This window comes from Lygodium microphyllum, chromosome 13 (assembly GCF_053477565.2).
Source record: "Lygodium microphyllum isolate KBCC chromosome 13, Lygodium_microphyllum_v1.1.10, whole genome shotgun sequence".
NCBI classification, from domain to species: domain Eukaryota; kingdom Viridiplantae; phylum Streptophyta; class Polypodiopsida; order Schizaeales; family Lygodiaceae; genus Lygodium; species Lygodium microphyllum.
Genome location: NC_141147.1, coordinates 121,987,585 through 122,005,972, shown reverse-complemented (window position 1 = coordinate 122,005,972; position 18,388 = coordinate 121,987,585). Strand labels below are relative to the sequence as shown.

At 39.4% G+C, this 18,388-nt stretch overlaps 1 protein-coding gene across 3 annotated transcripts in view; it reads left to right on the top strand.

The window, feature by feature from the left end:
- EMB2458 (FtsH extracellular protease family) overlaps positions 1-11,874 on the top strand; it is a 166,235-nt gene extending 154,361 nt beyond the window's left edge. The window contains exons 15-20 of one of the 3 annotated variants that reach the window (XM_087691686.1): positions 4,903-4,977; positions 8,610-8,669; positions 10,138-10,245; positions 10,388-10,468; positions 10,544-10,669; positions 10,778-11,874. In XM_087691686.1, the coding sequence (XP_087547812.1) occupies positions 4,903-4,977; positions 8,610-8,669; positions 10,138-10,245; positions 10,388-10,468; positions 10,544-10,600 (381 nt within the window). In that variant the 3' untranslated portion in view covers positions 10,601-10,669; positions 10,778-11,874. The remainder of the gene's footprint in view (positions 1-4,902; positions 4,978-8,609; positions 8,670-10,137; positions 10,246-10,387; positions 10,469-10,543; positions 10,670-10,777) is intronic. The other 2 variants (XM_087691685.1, XM_087691687.1) reach the window with 2 other exon arrangements.
- Positions 11,875-18,388: the final 6,514 nt, after the last annotated feature.

The following is an 18,388-nucleotide window of genomic DNA, read 5'->3' as shown; positions in this document are numbered from 1 at the left end:
GTGTTTCAGATGCAAGACCTCCTAGCTGTTTGTTGCACATCACCTGTGACATAGTCCCACAAGTCCTTCACCACAAGAAGGTTGCGAACCATAAAACTCCACAATGGGTAGCTTGTGCCATCAAGTTTGTCCTCCTAAGTGAGGATACCAAGGATGTTGCTCTGGTCATCGTGGCCTTGACATGCCACGCTGTTAATGATGCACAAAAATCAACAATCAAATACTTCAATGTTGAAGTATAGAGTTTACTCTTCCGAGTACCAAAAATCCCCACAGGATTAGAATGCAAGTACCAAACTTCCATAAATCTTTGCAAAAGTGCCCAATGACACACAAATCAGCAGTCAGCCTGCAAATGACAGCAATGCACTGCTGTACCTCACTTGCCTCAAAATGCATGCCCACAAAAGTATAGTGTACAACAATTTCATGTTGAGTCTCACCAAAAATTACTGAATTTCCCCAAAATTTACTATCCAATCTGACTATTACAGCAATTAGTACTGCTTTACCACTTGTTCTCTGCCTTGGAATGCATGTTGGGAAAAAGCCCCAAATGTCTCCACAAAATTTCAAGGAAATTGAAGAAATTTATACCTTACAGTCCGAATTTCTGCAGAAATGTTGCCTTAGGATGCATGCCAGCAGTGAACAGCAGCTGGAATTTGCCTCATGATGTGTGCCAAAGCCTCTAGACCGAAAAGCCCTAAATTTCTTGTGCAAATCAGGAAAAATTTGTGCAATGTCGGGTTGCTAGTTGTTGATTCGTACGTGGAAGCGGAATCTAACAAAAGCCCCAAATTTTGAGCACCTTGGGAATTGTGCACAATGCCTGGGACACTCAGGATGTCTTGGTGGCTGCTTCTTTGCGTATGATAGGTGCATGACGAGCTGATGTAGCAAAGGTATGCTGAGTAGGCGCAATGTTGGAGACTGTAGCAATGGCAGACAGATCATGGACAACAAGAGCTAGAGGCAGCCCTGGTGTCCAGCGCAGGTGGTGGCAACACTTGCTGCCTAGTGCAGACAGCTGCACAAGAGGTGATACAGCGGGTGCAACAGGCACAAACAGCCACAAGGTGGTGCAGCATTACAGCTGGGAGGAGCTGCTATTGTTAGCTGGTGGCATTGGGTGGCAACCACAGCGCAGACAGCGTAGGTGTTGCAGACAGATACAATGCTGGCTTGAGGAGGTGGCAGGCCGTCGTTGTAGATCCAAGTGGCGGCGCAGGCAGGGAAACCAGGCAGCGCAGGCTGGAGAGGGCATTGGTGCTCGGGCAGTGCACCAGGTAGGAGGAGAAGCTGGTGGTTTGGTGGCGATGCTAGTGGATTTTGGCGGGCAGTGGGCTGGATGATGGCAGATTGAGCACTACTGGGCAGGAGCTCGTCTTTGGGTCACTTAACTCTTCCTCTCACCAAAAAAGGCTAATGGCAGTAGGACCTTAGGCAGAGGAGCACCAGTTGTTGGTGTCTGAATGGAACCAGCACGGGAGCTGCTTTGCTATCAAATATGAGAAAATGTGCCAGCTATGGAAGAGAGAGAAACAAGACATTGGCAGTGAGTGAGCTGAAGCAAGAGAATTGAGTGTACTTGCCAAACTAAAAAGATAGAGTGAAGGTACAACCTAAGTTATGGCTCTAAGGGTTGACATAACCAGCCCTCCACCAAACTAACTAGAGTTAAATAAACTAACTCTAGGCCATAGTTGTTAGGTACGAAAGGTAAGATACCATATGGTACAATAAAATACAGTACCAAATGGTACCTTAAGATTTTTTAAGATACAGTACGATAGTAGTACCAAAAAAATTTCATTTTGGGTACTTAAGAATAAAGATGATAGAATATTACATTGGCATTGCACCATTGGGGTGAAATAAGGCTGCCCACTTTCACCAACACTATTTGGACTGTTCATAGATGAAATTTCAGAATATGTGGACACAACTGGTGGGGCCGGAGCCAGCGTAGCTGGAGTGCTGTACCATTACTGCTTTTTTATGCAGATGATATTGTACTTATATCTAACTCACCTAAGGGACTAAATAGACACTTGGATGCATTATCAGCTTTTCACAGAGAGAAAGAGACCTTAAGGTGAACCTTGGGAAAACTACAGTTATGGTATTTAACACTTCAGCTGCTTGGGTGACAAGAGTTTACTTTTGATGGAGAGCCAATGGAGATGGTCAGGCAGTATGTTTATGCTAATTCTGTCTGTATAATCCATGCCCTCATTAAGCCAGATATGTGTCCACCATTCTAGTGTGACAATGTTACCAAACCACATGTGCCACATTTATTGCTACCTGCAAAATAGTAAATCTTCTGATATGAATATCATAATATTTCTGGGGAAAAAAAATTACCTCTTGCTTTTGCGAAGCTGAAGAACTATCATCTACAAACAATGCTACATCTCTGAAGACTATCAGACCAAATTCCTCTAGTGCGCCAGCTTTAAACATCGGGACTGACACAATATCCAGCTTTGGAAGAGGATAGTGAGATTGAAAGTACCTAAGATAAAATGTATATTTTCAACTGATTAGATACTTAGCATTTCATTACACTATTTTGTAGATACAACAAAAGAGAATATGGTGATTCAGTACAATTAGTGTACACAGTTCTCTTGTTCTATGACTTACAACATAAACAAACCGGTGCTACTCACTCAGCATAGAAAGGAAGCGATTTCAACATCACATCAAATCCGAATTTGCCTGTGTAGCTCACGAGGTTGTGTGTAAACCCGCAAAATAACACCTGCAAAAATTAATTTATGATATCATTATAGAAAAATTATAAGTGTTATTATTGTGAGACCCTGTAGAAGACACTGACAATCTTCTGATAAAGCCTCCATGTATTCAAATTCTCCAATCACAATGGCAACTACATAGTTGACATCAGAGGAGACTTTTGGAATTCCACAATCTTTGTGTTTCCCGTAGTAAACTCCTGGACAGCAGGCATATTCGACAACACCATGCGATCTGATGGCGCATGTGCCTTGAACTTGAAGGAAGCCTACTATCTACAAATGGTTAGATCAGGGGCTAACATTCCACATGCTACCTTGCCCTTCAAAAGCGTCAGATTGGGCAGAAATACAAGAATTTTACTATCTTTTGATACACTTAAACAGCAAAATGGTTTGAGAAAATTTGTGCAACTATTTGACCTCCAAAAGAATCAACAGCATAATGAGGCTCCATCAAAAACTAGCCTTTATTGTGGTTTGTATCCAAGTATGTTGATAATGTATTGATACTGTTTATGGGCTATAAGAAGGCAAAAAATTATCTCCTATTTAGATTAAATACCTTAAAGTCAGGCTCATCCCAACAAGGGAAACACCCACGAGCATCAGCTGGCTCAAAAACAGTCACTGCCATTTGTTTTTTTACACCTTCAATTTCGTAAGTGCTGTAGAAGAAACCATTTTAAACAAAATGTAGTCCTAAGTTAAAAGTATACAAAATGTAGTCCTAAGTTACAATAAGTGTGCAAATAACTACCATTATATTGATTTATGTCTGATAAATGATAAGGTTGCTACAGTGCAGGTTTTGGTATCTCTATTACCTTCTAAATCTGTAAGGAAGTAGAAAATATGATTTTTGGAAAGTCTAAGCAGTTAAAATTATACCTCTCCTGAGTCCCGCTTCAAGAAAACTGATTCTTTGCCAATAGTAAGATCAGCCGAATTGAGAACTATTATGGAAGTGCTTTCCATGATATCCACATCAATCTGTAATTTTCCTTCAAACTTGCAAGTCTCCAGATCTACCCATAGCTCTAAATCGTAGCACTTAGGAAGCACATGCTTGCACGGCCTCATTGCTCAAACCTTAGGTTCAAATACAAAAAACTACATAAGTTTCGAACTATAGCAAAGTTAGGTATTATAGGTTCAAATGCAGCAAGCTTAATAAGATATTCACTATAGACTAAGCTAGGTTTGCCAAGGCAAACACTGCCCACTGTTGTCAGGACACTTGTGTGGAAGCAAAGGAAGATATGCACCAAGGGTATGTAGATCTTGATTTTTCTGTGGAGATGTATACTTGGAGTTATTCATTTGAGCTCATTGCTTGCAGCTTGTAAGACTGCTCTACCTATTTGTCATAGATGTTGAGCTTCTCATGAGCCCTTTGAGCATGGTTTCGAGTTGTGTCCTCACTTTCACGATCTTATTAAGACAGTGTTCAAATTACTCAAGCTTTGCTTCTCACCTTTCGATTTTGGCAGCTTTTTCGCTTTTGATGCCTTTCTGTCCAGGTTACAATCCTATGCCACTGTTCTCTTTTGGGTTTGCTTTTTGCTTTCCTGGACTACTTGGAAACTCTGCAACTCAGTGAAATTTGGGCATATCATGTGCATGAATATGTGTACTTTGAGAGATCTTTGCAGCAATCTCTCTAACAATCTAACTACTAAAGGATTAGAGCCATCTCCATTAGATAGTTTTTAAGAGTGTTTCTCATCTTGTTGGCTGCACCCTTTTATGGTGTTGGCCACTTTGTACATTGAATGTTGATATATAACATTGGTGAAAAAATGGTTTCACAAAAAAGTAGTGCATGAGTGTTTCTAATCCTTGTCAGCTACAATGTTTATGGTATTGGCCACTTTGTACATTGAGCATTGATATATGTATATGTACATGGAAATGTATGTATGTATGTATGAGAGAGAGAGAGAGAGAGAGAGAGAGAGAGAGAGACTGTGTGTGTGTGTGTGTTATATAGACACATACATGTAGGCATAGACACATCACAACATGCATATAGATGACTATGACAATTCAAACACGCATTCTTTGGTGATTTTTACTTTCATGAATTTTTCCAAGATGATGTATTGAAGGTGTAGCTGCATAAAAACTTTTGTAGATTGTGTCTTCAATGGTCATGGAGTTTGGTTGGGGACCCGACGATAGCCAAGCGGTTTATGCTTCTGCAAATGCGGTCTCTCTCTCTCTCTCTCTCTCTCTCTCTCTCTCTCTCTCTCTCTCTCTCTCTCTCTCTGTCTGTGTCTCTGTGTGTGTGTGTGTGTGTGTGTGTGTGTGTGTGTGTGTGTGTGTGTGTGTGAGAGAGAGAGAGAGTTTTCTGAATTAATGAATGAAATATTTACAAAGGACCTTCTAGCCAACCAACAAGCCTCAAAGATACACAGAAAACATAGGGGTCCTCAAAAACATAGGGCTAGAATGATAGGCCACCACTTCTCTGAGGATCACACCTTCTAAAACTATGGAACTAACTTGCCAGACTAAGGGTCCTTGAACATGGCTCAAAGCATGGTTAGTTTTGCTGTGATGATTTGTGTTGGAAGGTTTTCTATGGGGTCTCGGGGGATTTGGGAGGAGTTAAGGCTTAGAAAGAAGGAAGAAAAGCTATATGAAGGACAGCAAGTCTATGTGGTCATCCAAGTATTGATAGTTTATAGCTGTGAGTGCATGGTCATGCATCTAGTAGGGACAAATGGAGGGACAGATAATAGGCAACATTGGCACTCTCACAATGTTGTAAGACCTTATAGGGAATATTGTACTTCTCAATATCTGATCTTGTTTACTAATACAAAAGGGAAACAGGAAAACAAGATGCCATAGAAGTTCCGATCTTGTTAACCGATGCAAAAGGGAAAAAGGAAAACGAAATCCCTTTTGCAAACCCTAATTCCTGATGTGGCAAATCAGTCCCAAATAAGTCACTGATTCCATAGTGCATGCTCTCCAAACCTGTCCAGCTTTGCCCCAGAGGTGTTTGCTTATAGGTGCTCTTCCAACAAAGGCGCTTCTCGTAACAAAACTGTTACAAATGTACAGCTACAAGTGTCTACAAGCATCACGACTTAGCTTGCAGCCCTTCAAGTGATTGTATGCCTTGAAAACCTTGCATGCATGACCAAACTCTACTTTTGTAGCAGAAAAACAGTAACTAGTAGTTGCAGTTGCTCCCAGAAGTGTTGTAACATCACATGCAAGTAGATCCATTGCTTCATGCATTCAGCAAGAAGATGTGTGAGGAAGAGAGTGAAGAAATACATCTGCGATCTACTGTAAATGGACACCATGATACTAGAGAAGGGGATTTCCCTAGTGGAAGTGCTTGCCCCAAACCATCCCCTCCTAATGAGATTGGCATCAGTTGAGTGGCTCACATCTCTCCGTGTTGGAGTTGTATGGGTGGCTTGTATGTTTTTTGAGATCCACTGATACCTTTTAATAGTCCAAGTGGTAGGTAGATTGCTGTTGGATACAGGTAGCAGGGAACTGCCTTTGTAGACTGCCTGTGTAGGAGTGATCCGATTATTACATCAGGTGAGCTGGATTGAGATCCAGGAGACTAATGTTGGTGCCCAGCTTTGTCTGTCTTGAGGATGTTTGGACAAGTTTATTCACCTATGCAATACAAGTAGATATACATATTTTATGCAAGATGGTGATGAATGCCTCCCACCTGTTGCCGGCATTAGAGTTTGGTCACAGCACAGCAAAAAGTGTGTATGACAGCTTGTGACAGTGGACGGTTTCCCATTGTGGGCTTGCAGTTGGGCATTTATTGGCACAAATGCAGCAAGATAGGAACAGTGTTGTCCATGGTACTGCATGGATACACCGAAGCTCTACTTTGGGCATGTGAGGTGGTTCAATTTTCTTGGAGAAGAACTTGCAAGATTCTTTGCTGTCTAGATTCAAGCATGTAGTGCACTACTTGGAGGCATTTTGTTGGCTGTTACTTAGCCAAAGGTGGAGCATGACAGAATCTTCATCATTAAGGCCAGCACTTGATTAGTTATAACTTGTCAGCTTGGAGGCCTTCCCCAACCTGAAAGTTTTGGAGCCTTTGGTGTCATGGTCCAAGATTTTGGAGCCTGTTGGGAGCAGTGTTGGATGGGATATCTCGTAGGCCTGCTGATAAATGTAAGTGCCCCTCAATGTACATAATCCTTGTCAGACAAACTCTTGGTTTGGTTATTCTTGGATGTTGGGAGCAACTCAAGGGAGACGTACGAACTCAGGTAGTTACTCCTTCACACCTAGAGAAACCATAGCTTGCACTCTGTGGTGGACCTACTCTCTGCTTCTTTGGCTTCTTCTCCGCTATCCCCCTGGACTGCCCTGAGGAGCCTTATATCTATGTGATGTAGCTTCTTATGCTTCAGAAGAACTGCTTTGGAACCCATTTACATTCAGTAATATGTTCATTATTTTGTGTAATGCTATCATGGTACTTGTGCAGTCAAATCCACCTATTTCAAATCATTGCACTTCCATTCCAAAGATTCTGGAGGGTTTGCCAGTATCTCATCTTGCTGTAGAAACAATACAATCAAGATCACATTGCAATCAGCTCTACCATCTGGTCCAAGCATATCATGTTTCATGTGTACTGCTACAGATAATGTCACAAGTTTGGGATGCCTGAGAAGGGATCTCAGTTTGTGCAGGCTTGTTTCAGAAGGTTATGTATTTGGTCACCTGGTGCAATGCATATATAAGTACACTTTTGAAAATCTGACCCTTTATTTGTTTCTAAGACTTTGCTTTGAAAAGTGTGGTTATGTGTATATGCATTGGAAATGTGCTATGGTTTGGATGTTTGCTAAGACCTTGGGATCATGGAATTATGGTTATGGAGTTAGTCTTGTCTCTATGTGGCTATGCATTTGATTATGTGACTCTACTTTGGAAATTGTGGTTGTGATTTGTCTTGTCAGTGTGTGTTAAAATTTTGGTTGTTTTTGGTCCTGTTTGCTAATCGCTAGAAGCTCCTTTCTTCGCATGTGTGACATGTCCTTGTATCTTTGTGACTCAGCTCATGTGCTTATGACTTAAGCCCTAAGGCTATGTGAAGAAATCTTTGGACATGTAGATATGCGTTCATACCTTTATATGCATGGGTTTGCACCCATCTTTTCAGTTATATGCTTCTACGTTTGTATATGTGACACTACCTCTTCATATGTCCCTTTAGCCTTGTAGCTAGGAACTGGACAAGCAGGCACGTGGTTATGCCCTTGGATTCCTAGTCACTGGGCATCAGTTTATATGATGTTGGAGTGGCCTTTCCTTACTCTTGAGCTTCATTTTATGTTGTTGTGTTTAGACATTCTTGTGGGAGGGGATTCTATCTTTAAAAGGTCGTTTCTTGTTTAAGATTGGTTCATAGAATATCCAATGGTGTATGGATATGCATGATACATCTCTGGCTCTGTGTGTACTGCACAAAACTAAATGCTCGTCTATTTTTTACATTGCACTACTATGTTTTCCCGTTTAGGTGTCCCACTATGAGGGGGGGAAATCGTCTTTGAAGCTCTTTTCTTGTTTAAGATTGGTTTCAAGAATATTTAGTAGTTTACAGTTAAGTGTACATAGTACAATCGCTCTTTGCACATGTGCTGGGTGCATTATGTCACATGCTTGAAGACATATGCACGTGTTGTATTCAGATGTCCTTTGGAGGGGAGATATCACCTCCTCTCTTTTCTCTGTCTTCCTAGAATGCCCAGTAATTTATGGTTATGCATACTGCTTTCATTCTTTTACTATGTCACAAAAGGAAGTCCGTTAATGGGTTTTTGGATGCAGGATAGAACATTGAGCATGGGTGATGATTTGGAAGCTGACTTGGAAAACAAAGCACGTCAGGTATGTTCCATAGCTCGGTCCAGACCAAGTTTCATGTAAAGGAGGTCCATGGCATATCCTTTTTTGGCTCATGATCTACTTTTCAGCAGCACAGTTAGAAGTAGATTCCCCAACAGAAAACGTCCATGTTATATGGGTTGAAAAGAATATAGATTTCCTGAAAGTCTATAGATGACCTGCAAGTGAAACTGAATGGCATAGAAGGTATCTTACATAATTCCTTGTCAAATAGGACATGCCATTCCCTGTCACCACTAGAGAGGGCTCTAACATGGGGACGGGATTGGGATGATATGGGGACGGGATGGGATGGGGAGACGAAGCTAGAAAATGGTCATCCCATGTTACTTTGATTGGTACATGTCTTGGACATGGCAGGCACAACAAAGGCCATGGTTGTGACCTGGAGGCTTGGGGGGGACCGTTCTTGAGTAACAAACAGAGGCCCAACAACATGTGGATATGAGATTTTTCAGGGGAGCGATGTCTTTCTCATATTGGTAAAAGCATATGAGTAGGATCACCACTCTTGATTATTCACAAGCACAATGGACCCAAGGCCATTGTCACATATGGGAGCTGATTGCTAGCATTATTTCTTGGCACATTTGGACTGCAAGGTGCAGCCATACTACATACCTCCAGGATGTCTCTACTGTAGAGACTTTCTCAAGGATTTGCCCAGAGATCCAATGGGAGAGTCTATAGGGTGGCACTTAGATGAGGAGTACAATGCCTTCTTGTGGAGCTCAGACTCCTGCACCTTTTTTCACACTGCCTCTTAGATGATCTAGCATTATAGCCCACTAGATTAATTGTTCGCACAACCATTGTATCTGTAATGTACTTAGGTACTCTCTAAAGGGCTCTTTGTACTTTGTATTCCACTGCAAGGGGATTTTCTCCAAGGTGTTTTTAATAGAAAAGTTGACCTAGACTTTTTTATGTAAACACCTGTCATAAAATTACACTGCCTTCTACTTCATGAGTTGTACGGGATAGGATTTCATTATGCATCTTATCAGTGTCTTGTACTTGCAGATTCATATATTAGCCAACACTTTAGATGCTTATGATTTTCATTCAAGCTTGCTATGCAAGGTCTTTTATTTTGCTATGCAAGCTTGCTATGCAAGGTCTTTTCATTCAAGCCTGCTGTATACTGTGTACTCGTTTTGGAACATGTATCAATTGAATGGTACCTAACCTAGCTAACCACCTTGTCATCAAGCTCATCCTTAGGAGAATAACTGGTAAACGAGTCACTTCCAGGTGTCCACTAGAGCTAATCATTGCAGCTTCTTATGTGTGAGAGGGATCAGCAATGCCATTTTCTTTGTTTGCTTGTCTTACTATAAATTGTGATGTGAAAATGGGCATGCCCAGAGGACAGGAATCCATGTGCCTACAAGTTCATGTAAGTATAAACTGCTCATTATGCTATGAATGATGTTCGTCTTTTCTGCAGTTGTATAATGCTGCATCAATGAAAGCGACTGATCTGCTAAGAAAGAATCGGAAGGTGTTGGAGGCAATGCTAGAGCATCTTCTTCAATTTGATGCCATGTCGGGCCAGGTTTGGATCTAACATGAATTTCTGAAGCCACCTTACCTGTTATGGTGTGTTTGATTTTAAGATAGTTGAAGTATGAATATAAAGCTCTAGTTTTCACCGCAATGTTTTTTCTTGCTAAAGACAAGTTTTTGCACATATCCAGGACATAGCAAAAATGTTCCAGGAGCATGGAGGCATACTGGAGCAGGAACCTTTTACACTTGTTCCTCTTAAAGATGACTTGGTATATTTCTTGTTTTCTTGGGCTTATTATGGTGATTCTCCTCTGAAATTCACTAAATATTCACCATTAAATTAGATTGTGCAAGCTTCTACAAATGGAACCAGTACAAGGGTGATTTCTGCAACTGCTTAATTATGAAGAATGCTCATCTTGTGTACAAGTTACAGTGGACTGTATGACAGTCGTAGCACCTGTATTCAGGTAAGCTGCACAACTTTTAGGAAGTAACAACATTAGTTTTTCAAGTGATCTGCTTTTTGGCCTCAACACGAGATCTTGTCTCTGGCACATTTTCTGTTTGAACTGAAGCAGGCTGACCACCATCCCATGATTAGGAGGAAGTTCTACTGAAGTAACTTTATCTGAAGATGATCTTTCATCGAGCTACGCACACCAATCCATCCATGTAACATGTTGTGAGATGCAGATGAAAGGATCCAGTCAACTATTAGAAGCTCCAAGCAAGTGCTCTTTCATCTGCACTGTCCTTGAATAAGTGGATTCATGTTTCTAAAAAGTTTTTAGCTCAGATCTTTCAAACCTCAAATCCTCAAATCTTTCAAATGGAAGTTTTGTAGGCAGACAAGTATGTACAAAGTTAAAAGGATTAGTGTAGTTATACCCACTACAAAGTCCAGTTTTTGCATGACGTCGACAGGCCTGCATTGTTCTAAATACAGCCAGTTTTGTCCTATCTTGCAATTAGCATGTCCATTTTCCTGAGAGGGCATGTGGAAATGTCATTGTATACGGGACCTTTTCATCTATACATAAAACCAGACATTATCATGCAATAGCAGAAGTTTTGCTTCATACATATACAAAATAATTTTATCAAGAGCTTTTGCCATTATATGATGGCCTTCTCCAATCCTATCCCAGGTAAATACTTTCCTAGGAGTGAAAACGAGCTCTCCATTTCCCTAAGAAGGTATTGGAAACTTCTGCTGCCATTGATGATGCACAAGAAACCGGCATTTGGGAACCATAAAAATCCCACATTTGTAAGAATTTCACATGAGTTATCCAGTTTTATGACAGGGCATGTGGAAATATTGTTATGGAGGTTACCTTTTCACGCTCAACATACAACCAAGCTGTATCAATTTACCCTGGATGTTCTGGTTCATGTATATGAAGAAGATAAATTTGACAATATGGAGGATCACCTTTACTCCTGTAATTTATGGCTATTGCAGTTCGTAAAAATTTTCAGGTCTTCTTTTATCCAGTTCCTTTCTAGTGCTTTTATTCAGTTCAGAAGCACTTCTTCCCAATCCTGCTGCTTGGTATATTACTTATGAGAGATCATCAAAATGTGGAGTCACCAGCTCCAACAATGTGCACTGCAATATGTACATACACCAGTCATGCAACAAGCGTTCATACTTTTCCATTTCTTGATCTTATTTCTCTTTACCTGAATCCCAAATACCTGACTATATGAAATAACATTAAACTATGGAGTCCAACAATATGGATGACCTTGTGCTTAGGAGGCCAACAATATCATGTACTCCAATGTCTAACTCTTTTGAGATTTACAAGCCACCAGCCCATAATGTGAAGATCAAGCACAATCGATTGGCCCCGTACAATCTGGTCCAAGTCATCATTCATTGGCCCTTATGTGGCACATTTCAAAGTGCTCTTTGAAATCTCTAGGCAAGTCCCAAGGCTATCACTCACCATAAGTACAAATGCTGCCTATCCCAAGGAGTTGTCCTTGTCATATGTCCAGTATGGGAAAATATTAGTGGTGTTGTATATCTCCTAGATTCTAAACTAACATGCTGTGGTCCAGAATATGATCGGATGTAGCCAGCTTTTTGGAAGGAAACCATATGTGGGATTGGGTCAAAATAAGTAAAGAAGATACCCTTTGTGTTTTGGAGTCGCATAACTTGGGAAGTTTGGAATGTCAAAGTCGGATGGTTGATGCCACCTATAAGTATCCATTGTCAGTATGAAACATTTTATATAGGTTGAGAACAAGGTCTTTGCCTCCCTCGAAAAGTTCATGTTGTCCAATCTTGTTTGGATTCTCAGTGTTTGATTGCATTGGAGGTAGGTATGTGGCTTCTACGATATCAGCAAGAGTGGTTATTTGTGATTTGTCCAACATATGAATGGAGGTTTTCATATGACGTTGATTACTATTTATGCATCCCAGTGCAAGACTCAGTGTGTTCAAGGGTTTCAATAGGTTTCATCTTTCTGCTAGTAGCTATGTGGCTGTTTTGGTCGTGTCATTTTAGTCGAGCATATGGATTTCGCATGTTTGCAGCAGCCTTTTAGACACGTAATTAACGATGTCTCAAGTCTACAAATATTCTAAACCGTTCTCAGAACTTGTACCAAGAACTTGGCTCAAGCAATATCCTAGTTTAATCTTATAGGTTGCACAGAGGACTCGGGTGTTCCTCATCTGGTGGTTGACTGGAATCGATGTGATTCCTAGGATGTTACTGGCTTGGATGTCTAGCGATGAAAAGAGAGAATACTTGGGTTTTGAAATCGTGGGTATGGTGCACCTTCACCACAAAGTGGAGGAGCAATGGTCTTAATATGACTTAATAGTTTGTCTTAATTTCCTTGGACTAACTAATCTCTTTAGAGTACAGCATATTCGGTATTGTTTAAAAAACTAGGCCACTGTTGAGGAAAGATTTATGTCTCTTGCTAGTAATGACTACACCTAGGAAATTTTGGGGCTTTTTTATTGAATGTGTCGAAACCACTGCATATATTGCCCACTTTCTCCTCATGAATGTAACGTCCATATTCTTCTAAGTCTTGTGGAAGGAAACGAGGGGGAATGTTGGACTCGATGTTGGGGATGATTACTAAGGAAGCCTTCAATCCTTCATCCCCAATGTTTGCAAAGATTGAGCCCTTGGTTTATATTTGGAGAACTGTTAGTAGTTGAGATAGCTGTAGAATTAGATGTTTTAAAAGGCGTTCAAGCATCTGAGTTACCAATCTTGAGCCAAAACCGTCAAAGCAACATTTGCCGATGCTGAAGCCTCTTGCAGGCTGAAGAACTTTTTGACATCATGGAGGAGGATTTCTTTACATCGACCGATACATAGCTCGAAGAATTCAAGTGATTCAGTGGCGTCTTTAGCATGGGGTCAATAGTCTTTGGGGGCATGGGGAACTTCCTAGCTGAAAATTACACTCCAACAAAGTGGGTGCCTTCCTCAGTCATTTGCTATGCCATGTCTTTACTCTTGATTGAGCTTTTGATTAATCCATTGTTGGTACTGTAAGGAGAGAGTTCGTCTACTTGAGTTAATGTATGATTACAATACAACGTAGGCAAGTTTATGATTACTCATGTATGTGACAAACAAAATCTTGATCCACAAAGATGTGACAAAAGGGAGCAAATGTTTACTAATATGTGATGTTAATTATGGTAGGCCATCAAAGATCAATCCAAAGCACATTGATGGAGATGATTTTCATTGAAGGTGTACTAATAATTATCTTCTCTATGTCCACCTAATTTGAAAGATCTTGAACATCCTTTCAATTAGCAAACCTTATTATGGTCAGAGTATGAAATAATTTCAAGCTAAAATTGATTAGAGTGTGTGCAAGTGTGCACTTGTTAGAGTTAGTGAATGAGTGGATTTAAGCTATTGTAATCGTAAATGTAATTATGAGATTAAATGTAGAAATTATGGAGAGTGATGGTTAACTAGAATTATCATCCACATGATCGAGCTGAAAGTAGAATGACAATCATTGTTTAAGATTATCTCTTTTATGGGTATTATATCCACAAAAATTTAAAAGGCTATCCTTAAATGATCTCACCCTTCCACACTTTTTAAGGATTTTCTTATTCTATCAACCTCTACAAGCTCATTGTTGAAGATTCTCTTCTTTGGTATTGTATATGGACATGAGATAGAGAGAGGAGATGATGATGAGAGAGAATAGAGAAAAACGAACACACACATACATAGAAGACAAAAAAAAGGCGAAAAAGGAGGAAAGAGAAAAAAAAGAGAGAGAAAGCGGAGAGAGATAGAGAGAGAGTGAGTGAGTGAGAGTTGTGTGAGACGAATGGGAGAGAAAAGACAAAAATGTAAGTGAAAAGGTGAGAGATGAAAGATACAAAAGAATAGAGAGAGGGAGCTCGGGGAGATAAAGAGGAAGCAACGCATTATATCCATATAAATTGAAAATGCTATCCTTAAGTTATCTCACCCTTCCACACTCATATAAGGATTAACTTCTTTTGTCAACCTCTATTGACTTTCACCCCTATTGACCTATTTCTAGCCGCATGATACTAATTTTATTCACATTAAGCCAAGGTGCTAGATGAAGGGCTATTGTTGTCTCTTGATATGTGGGGGTGAGGTGAATAATTCAAAGTGAAATAGAAAATGGTTCTAAAAGCTAAATTACTTAACGATTGAAATGAACAATTGCAATAACAAAGGGCAAACTTAGTCTCAAATTATACTATCAACGGAAGATACACAAGCTAGGGCCATTCAAGTTGATGATATGAATGTCAGAAAGCACAACATAGTGTATTGGATGATAGGCCTACTTCCAACTCTAGGAATCTCTAATCTTGCAAAACTAGTACAATGATCCAAGATAAGACTCAAGCTAAAGATGTTTGTTATTACATGTGGTATAGTTGTTGTAAAGCTAGAACTCACTTAGTGTGGTAGCAACCCTCTAAAAGTGAATAAGGTCCTAGTAGCCTTTACCATGCTTATTTGCCTTACTTTTTAGATTTGTTCTTTTCATCACTGCACTTTTAGTTGTGCCTACCACATGGTCCACTAATGCATTGGAGGTGGTGACTAGAAATCATTAAACCCTTCCTCTAAAATTCATTTCCTTCTTTCTTCAATTTGGTATTGCATGTGACCAAAATATCTATAGCTTGAATTTTCTCCTTTTGTCTTAAATCGTGAAACAAGTTAGTTGTAGTAGCCTAGCATGGTTCTATGATGCTCTTTCTATCCTGTACAAGCTACATACAAGGTATTGATTGCAACAAACAAAAAATTTGTCAGGTGCATCCTTATTGTTGCATTCTCATTTTGTGAAGTGTTTTTCAACAATTGCATGGATATGGAGGATCATACAACAAGAGTAGCAATTTTTAAATCATTTTGAAAATCTTCAAACTTCTCACAATGAGAGTCTTTGTGAATAGACTTGCCAAGCTAACTGAAGGAGGCACATAAACCAAGCTCATCTTGCTATTTGCGAAGTGTCACTTCCACACAATGCTAATGCACTTCAACATGCTATATGCTAGCACTAAAGACTAGATTATTTGCAAGTATCAAAGCCATGTGACTATCAATGTAGATAGTGGTAAGGGATGACTCATAAACGTCCAATTTGGCAACAAATTGTACTACCCACTATAGCTATAAAATCTACATATACTCAAGTCTATAGGCAAAAGTGCCCATCATAGGTTTTTTTTTGTGAGACTGTTGTCCTATCCTGATCTTCATGGGTGGAAGTAGCCATTATACATTTCTTTTTTCTTTGTCATAAGTACCAAGATAAAGGCAAAATCCACTCGTGGAGACTCTAAGGTTATAATATGATTCCCACTCAAAGTCACAAAAAGCATAAAATTGTGGATCATTATATATGAGTAGAATAAAGCATAATTATTTGTACTTTTAGAGTAGAAAAATATCCTCTCCATACCTTTCCAATGCTTTGAATGTGGCAAAACTTTCTCACATTTAATATCGTAAATAACACATTCAATAAAGTGTGGCAAACATAAAGAAGGCAACCAAATTTGTGATGATATAAGGATGATCAACTAGATCACTTAGAACTTGAATGTACTTATTCTACTACATACCAATGCCATCTTGTTGTTGTGTCAGGTGAATACTCTAAGTACTAGTGCCATAATCCCAAGTATGGCATCTCAAATATGGTGTAAAATCAGTCTTGATGGATAAAATTGCAACCTCATTTAGATCAGTGATTGAGGAGCAAATCATCCACAAAGAAATTAATAACCCAAAGAGATCCTTCATCTTTTCATACATAGAGTGTACTCTTAACCAAACTATTGCAAAATCCACAAGCCAGCAAGGATCCATTTACCTTCTCATACCAAGCTTGAGGTGCTTGTTTAAGACCATAACGGCCTTTCTCAACCTACGTACTTTTGCCTCATGTCCTTAACCAGCTAAACAAAGAGGCTACAAAACATATATCTCCTAATAGAAGTTTCCATTAAAGAAAATAGTCTTAATATCGAGCTCATGTCCATTCCATCCATAATGTGCAACATTTGCAAGAAGAGATCAAATGGTGGTCATATGTAAAGTAGGTGATAAAGTCTCATCATAATTGACTCCCTTCTTTTGACATAATCCTTTACTAGAAGTTGAGCCTTATAGTGATCAATGCTAGCATTTACTTCTGTAGCTTATGTACATTCCATCCATAGTGAGAAGCCATTACAATAAGTGAGTGGTAGTCACATGTGAAGAAAGTGCAAAAGTCTTATCATAATCAATCCCCTTCCATTGAGCAAACCCTTTGCAACAAGCTAAGACTTGTAGGGATCAATGCTAGCATCTAGTTTCCTATTCAACTCGTAGACCCACCTAGTATGAATGGTCTTTTTTCCCTCAAGAAGGTCAATCAAATCCCATGCATCATTTCTAAGGATCAAATCATACTCATTAATGCATCATTCATGGCCTACATCCAATGAACACCTCTTTTTCTAATGAGATTCCCTCCTCTGTAGCATAAATAGGAGCAACAAGAGCATGGTCATCAATACATGAAGCATGAAAACGAGTCCCACCAACATTTGTTCTCCTGGGTGAAGAAGTGACCAATTTACCATGTTTGATAGTTTGTAAACCTGTTTTAGAAACTATTTGGACTTAGCAATGGCTAATCTCCTTAAGCACTACCTCATCCAAATAGTTTATTAATGGACAATATCTTTAGATGTACATGAGATTATGTAGATGGCAAAGAGCCATGATCTCCATTGATTTGTCCAAACCAAAAAGAGAAAGTATGAAAATATATTCTATTGCTACATTTTGTTACAATTTACATGTGAGAAAGGGTCAAAATGTCGTTTTGACAAATATCATATGCTTACTAGTAATGACTTTCTTCTTTAATAGGTTCATAAAGTGTTTAGTTACATTCTTGTACCCCCCAAAAAATGCATTTCATGGTCTTATCATCATCCAACTTCATGGGTTGTTTTTCTTGCTATATGAGCATAAGTAAAGCATCCAAGAACACACAATGTGAATAGAAGGATTTTTGCATGCCAAATCTCGCAAGGCATAAATGTGCATGAAGGTTTATTGAGCACCTATTCAATTTGGGTTAGATAGAGTAGCTAAGTTTGAGCACCTTCATACTATGCTATGTTGGTAGTTCAGCTAGCCTAACCTAGTTATAAAGGGTAACTCATCCCCTAGAGCCTCGATCATCTATCGTTCGCCCAACTAGAGTTCTTCTAGCTAGTCTTAAGCTCTTCACATGTCATCTATTTAGATCACCATCTATGTTTTTCCAAGCCATCTTTGTATCAATTATGTTTGGAATTAAAGAAATTTCTATTTTATGTGTACTCTCTACTTCTATATCAAATCTTATACTGTGTGTCGCGTCTAACTTTCACATGTGTTAATAGCTTCAACACAAAAGTTATATATAAGACCTGCATTAGATATCATGCTTTGAATCATTTCTTGTATGGTCCTATTAATCTTTTCTGCAACCCCGTTTTGAGGTGGGTTTTTAGGTGCAGTCAACTCTCTCATGATACCTCACATTTCACAAAAAGACATGAGAAGTATACTCCCCACCATTATCAATACTACACAAGCATTTGAATCTCTCTTTTTTCAAATAGGATATACC